A 6000-nucleotide genomic window follows, 5' to 3' on the forward strand; every position below is an offset into this window, starting at 1 on the left:
AGAGAAATGGTTAAATAATTCTACAGTCTTTAACCAATGTATTGATCTGTACATAATGCAGTCCTTTAAGGCTTGACTGTTCCTTCCTTTTTCTTGGAAGATCCTGGCATTCCTTTCTTCCCATACTGTCCATCACAATGCCGCTCGTGTGCACCTCCACATTTTCCTTCCTCTTTTATGGGGACAAGAGAAAAAAGAAGGGTTAAAGATTGTGCTTACTTTTGCTAGCACATCCCAACTACACCCAAACAAAGATAGAAGCCAAACCCAGAGCTCTGTAGTTACACTACAAGATAAAAATAGATGATTACAATCCTCACCATGAGATCTGCAAAGAATGCACCAGTTTGGTGAAATACAAAGGATGGGTCTTCTCTTTTGTAGGTTATCCATCATGTTTACTTTACCATGCCACACTTCCCAACACAAAGCCATAACCCTGGGGGGAACTGGCCTACACCAGACTTCTTTGGAAGGGAAAATTTGTTGAGAGGAAGTTTGGCAGAGGAAATTGAAAAAAGGAGCCACAAGAAAAAGACTCATTGGGGTGAATGGCCCAAATCCTTTTATCAGGCTTCGAGGGATCCAGCCAAATCTTATCAAGGAGACATAAAAGAGTAGACAAACACTCAAATTCCTCATCCCTTAACCCTCTATGGAAACCAAAATCCCATGATAACGCTGACAAATTTAAAATCAACAGAAGGAATTTTGAGATCACCTCCTTTTTATACAAAGAAACAGAGTACAAAGAAGGAAAAAGGTCGTTTAGAGGGAGATCTCCAACCCAAATGTCCTCCCAAAACTAAATAGAATTACCAAAACAAGCATCATACCTGACAGAACTGAGGAACTGTGGAAGAATTTTGTGAATTGCTTTCCATGGTGTGGCTAGGTTAGCCCTCCTTGATGCACCAGCATCCCAACCACTCTCTATACATCCATGAATACTCTTCACTACTTCGTGCCAGAGTCTATCTCGCTCCAAAGGCCACCTCCACAGCCACTTCCCTAACAAGGTTGAGTTCTTTTTAAGCACATTCCCGAGCCATAATCCTCCTTCCTCTTTGCTTCTACCCACAACCCCCCAATTAATTAAGTGATCTTTTTTTACCTTCTCTCGGTTCCCAAAGAAAATCTCTCATCAATTTTCCAATTTCTTTGCTTCCCTAGACGTTATCCTAAAAACAAAGAGGTAATAGGTAGGTAGATTCATGAGGGTAGCTTTTATCAAAGTGATCTTCCCACCCAAAGAGATATAATTTTTCTTCCACACATCTAATCTCTTTTCAATCTTCTCCAAGACTGGGGTCCAGAACCTACTCTCCCTAGGGTTTGCTCCTAACGGAAGCCCTAAGTAGGACAAAGGCCAGGAAGAAATGGAACACTCAAGACAATCTGCAACCGCCTCAATCTCCTCAAAGTCTAGATTCACTCCGGCTATGCAGCTTTTTCCTAGATTGATTTTCAAATTGGAAACTCCTTCAAAAGCTCTAATCAATTCTTTCAGGTTTTCCACCTTCTCACCGAATCCTCCATCACAGAAGATCATCAAATCATTTGCAAACTGAAGGTGAGTTACTAGAATTCGGTTTGTGCCTACTCTCCATCCCCTTATCACATCCTCCCCATCAGCCCTAGTGATAATTCGACTGAACACATCAGCTACCAAGGTAAAGAGAAAAGGTGAAAGTGGGTCCCCTTGTCTAATACCCCTACTAGCTAGGAAAAAAATCCCTCACCACCTCATTTACTAGGATGAAATAGTGACAAGAGCTGGCACAACCAGACACCCAACTATACCATCTTTCCCCAAACCCACACTTACACAAAACCTCTAGTAGGAACTGCCAGCCCACCAAGTCATAGGCTTTCTCAAGATCAAGCTTACAAAAAAATCCTCTTTGCTTGGACCTCTTCATCTCTTCCACACATTCATTTATCTGACACCCTTGGATGAAAGCCCCTTGAGCCTGACTAATAATGGAGGGAAGGATTTCTTTAATCTTCAAAGACAGGACCTTGGCCAGGATTTTATAGATACTAGTCACCAAACTAATTCGACCAAAATCTTTAGGATGGATAGCATCATCTTTCTTTGGAACAAGGGCCAAGAAAGTAGCATTAATGCCTCGGCTAACTATATGCTTCTCTGCAAACTCATTAAAAACCTCACAAATATCAACTTTGACCACCTCCCAACAATCTTGGTAAAAAGCCATTGTAAAATCATATGGGCCTAGAGCTTTGGATCTATCCATCAAAAACACCGCCTTCCTAATCTCTTCTTCCTCAATATTTCTTTCCAACCATCTAACCTGATCTTCCTCCAAACTTGGCCAATCTACCCCTTCTATTTCCATCCTCTCTTCCAAGGGTCTTCTGTAAATCGATTTGAAATGATCCACAAACTTCCTGTCAATATCATCCTGATTAGTGAATGCCTCCCCCCCCCCTACCTCTAACTTAGACACAAAGTTCTTTCTCCTCCTCCCATTTGCTACGTCATGAAAAAACTTAGTATTTCCATCACCTTCCTTAATCCACCTATGCCTCGATTTCTGCCACCAGCTTATTTCTTCCCTCAGTAGGACCTCTTCTAGGTCCTTCAATTGTCCCCTCAGATCTCTCTCCCCCTCCTCCATTCTAGATTGGGCCTCTCTTTCATCCAACTCTTCTATCATAGAGATTAGATTCACTTTTTGCTCCTCAAGTCTTCCGAAGTGTTCCTTGTTACAAATCCAATCTTTTATTTTGGCTCTTAGCCTCTGCAGCTTCTTATGAATGCTGTTCAAGCTGCAGTTTCTAATGAAATTCAGTTATTGATAAAAAAAAAAAACTTCTCTTGTGAATGCTGTTTAAGCTGTTAACTTCCCTAAATATCAATCTGATAATAGCTGTTAGTCTCAGTTATCAACCTAGTGCGTTCACTCCAAATCACATTTACATCCTTTCAGTCTTCAAACAAAAATACCCATCATCCTCCCTATCAACATCCCTCAATGTATCATAGACAAACAACAAAGATGCATATCCCATCAGTCCTGCACCTGATCTCCTTGGCTCCCTTAAAATTACCAACTCTTTCCCTATTATGTCAACAATGTACTTGTACCCATCCCAGACCCCCTCCAATTCATCATCAACCCCATTAAACACCTCCAAAGCTTGATCAATATATAAAAATATTAAGTTCAAAGGCTTTCCAATACTATTTGATTTGCAATAGAGTGGAGCCGACTGTATCCCTATCATTTTTAGCATCCATAGACTGTCTTCTGTGTTTTCTAAAGCTCAGAACACCTGTTTGTGACCCTATGTAAGATAATTATTTACCACGGAAACATAAACTCTAACTCAACCAATCACATCTCTGCTAAGTATTCCTCGTAGTATTATTTGCTGCAACAATTTTCTAAATAAAATAAGGAAGTGATATTAAAACACAAAGATGTAGGCAGTAAACATTAAAAAAATGTCTGAAAGATGAAAAGGAGGCATGCAAGGACTAAAATGTAACTTTTACCTGTACAGCCCATCGCTCTAAGTTCCCATGAGATGGAACTGAACAACCCAGATCCTTCTGAAGTTCCTTAAATATATTAACCAGACTTGAAGGGACCTTGATTCCCTCAGGCACAGAGAAAGCAAGACCCATTGCTTGACCAGGACCGTGATAGGGGTCCTGAGAAGAAAAAATACCACTGTAACAATTTGTAATTATTTATTTAATCAATATAGAAACTACAAGTACAACCCAAAGGCATGCAATAGCCACAATATTTCCTTTTTCTTCACTCCATCATGACTCTGAAATCTGAATGCATTAATTTAGATGTCAAGAAGAACAAATTAAAACCAAAGTTCGAGAAAAGATCTATTTTAGTTCTGGCCCTCTGGGGAACACAATGTGCCCTAGTTCTGCATGTGAGGTTAGTAGCTACTAAAATCCTGGTATAATTATAGCATGCAAGGACTATGTTCATGATATGCAACAGGTAACAAAATTAGAGGTTTCCATCAGTAAATCAACAATAGTCATTCTTTCACTCTTTACATCATTATTATTTCAATCTCATACCCAGCTCTTGGGCGCCAAAGTCATGAACAATATACAACTTTATCTGGTGGCAATTAAATTTCTCCAAATAACAATTTCTGAATCATATTGGAACTTCCCAAACATCGAAGACATAACTGAAGCAAGTTCATCTGACTCTTTTATAAGTTTCATGTCCTTGATCCTCCTCATACATGCATCAAGTGATAACTCAAAGATCTAAGACAAGAAAAGTATTAACGAAGTTATGATTAGCTAACTTGCTACGATAATGTAAGAACTAATAAAACCTCCTTCAAAATTTTGCGATGGATTCCTTTTTTTATTATCCTTGCTTCATTAAACTTTTCTTTTAACATTTTTGGCATTGAAGCGGCTCTGCTTGGTTGTGGGAACATGAAGGTGGATTCTGGACCTGAGCTTATGGGATGAAGCCCCGGTGCTCCACAGCCTTTTTTTTTTTTTACTTTTTCTTATCAGTAACAAAGAAGAAATTATTTTAAACTAGAACAATAATATACAACTTTATACAAGAGCTAGGGCATAGACAGGCTATCCCTCCCCACAAAGAATGAATGCTCCACAGGCTTTACAACTTAGAAAGGTACCATCTTCTGAATAATGTAAGTCATACCTGACCGATAATCACAGCCTTGACTCGGTCGAACGGTGTAGTGTTAAGAGCATTGAATATCAGATGCGGAGGCGGATATATCGGTACACTGCCATGCATCTCTCGTTCGACAAACTTGCATAGACTCTTGGCATAGGGATTCTGCAGCTCTCCAGGAAGAGCTTCCAACCACGTTTGCTCCACCAAAAGATCTTCCAGTTTCACATAATCCACCCCTTCAGCTGGCACATACAAAACCAAAGCTAGATTACATTTTCACGTATGATCATAGAGAGCATAGAAAGAGAAAGGGCACTAGAAATTTCAAATACCTTTGGATTTAGAGACTCTCTCGGTGCAGATCCTGAGGTTCCGTTTCGATTTTGCGAGGGATTTGTTGAACTCGATCCTGGTTTTCTGCTCGACGGTGAGAGTGGAAGGAGAGTCGGTTCCGGTCCTGTCAGCGATGTTGTGGTCGCCGGTGGTGGAATGGCGGATAGAGGAAATGGTATTTTTGGAAGCTGGGGTTTCGCAGACCTTTAATCGCTTTGCGGGTTGGAAGAGTTCCATCAGGGTTTTGGAGGAAGCCATGATCGTGGTGACAGGTGAGTACGCAGAGCAGGGGAGAAGAGAGAGACTCGCAAATCCCACTCCCCCACCAACGGTTTGTGGCGGGAAAGTAAAAATTTTGGGACGCGATTCGATTGAGGAAGGTTACCGATTCCCAATTCTCATGTCCCGTGACGTTAGTAATTTAGGGTCCGTTTGGTTCGTGGGAATAGGAGTTTGGAAGAACGGTTCAATCTCGGCTCGGCGGAATCCAAATCCAACTCTCGATCCTAGCGGAATTACCATTCCCTCATCTTTTCCCTTCCTTTGGGAACGAGAATCCCAATCCAACTGATTCCAATTCTAACGGATTTTGACTCCAATTCCAGTTATAAATCAAACGGACCCTCAGTATTTATACTCTTCCTAGATGTGTAAATCGGGTCACACTGGGCTGGCACGGTGCCATGCTGGCCCATTGGTCGAGTCAAGTTATGTTTCCTTTCCTGGGATATTTTGAGGGGTCGGCCCGACACGATCCACGACCCAAGTTCAAGCAAGCCCATGTAGTGCCACAGGCCAGGCTAGTTTGTAGGTCGAGTCTTGGGTCAGGCCGGGCCAAGCCATCTTTTTTTTTTTTGAAAATAATGAAAATTTTAACATAAATTAAAAATATCTTAAATTTTTATTTTATATGAATTTTGATGTATACACTTGTTTATATATATAATAATAAAATAAAATATTTGGATCGTATTGGACAGGATCAGACCACCAC

General features: G+C 40.7%; 1 protein-coding gene across 2 annotated transcripts in view; it reads right to left on the minus strand.

The window, feature by feature from the left end:
* UNG (uracil dna glycosylase) overlaps positions 1-5603 on the minus strand; it is a 28996-nt gene extending 23393 nt beyond the window's left edge. For both annotated transcript variants that reach the window (XM_088981859.1, XM_088981860.1), the window contains exons 1-3: positions 5006-5603; positions 4695-4915; positions 3527-3685 (exon numbers count right to left, since the gene is read on the minus strand). In XM_088981859.1, the coding sequence (XP_088837985.1) occupies positions 3527-3685; positions 4695-4915; positions 5006-5264 (639 nt within the window). In that variant the 5' untranslated portion in view covers positions 5265-5603. The remainder of the gene's footprint in view (positions 1-3526; positions 3686-4694; positions 4916-5005) is intronic.
* Positions 5604-6000: the final 397 nt, after the last annotated feature.

This window comes from Nelumbo lutea, chromosome 4, assembly GCF_056320005.1.
Source record: "Nelumbo lutea isolate HS-2025 chromosome 4, American lotus-T2T, whole genome shotgun sequence".
Lineage (NCBI taxonomy): Eukaryota > Viridiplantae > Streptophyta > Magnoliopsida > Proteales > Nelumbonaceae > Nelumbo > Nelumbo lutea.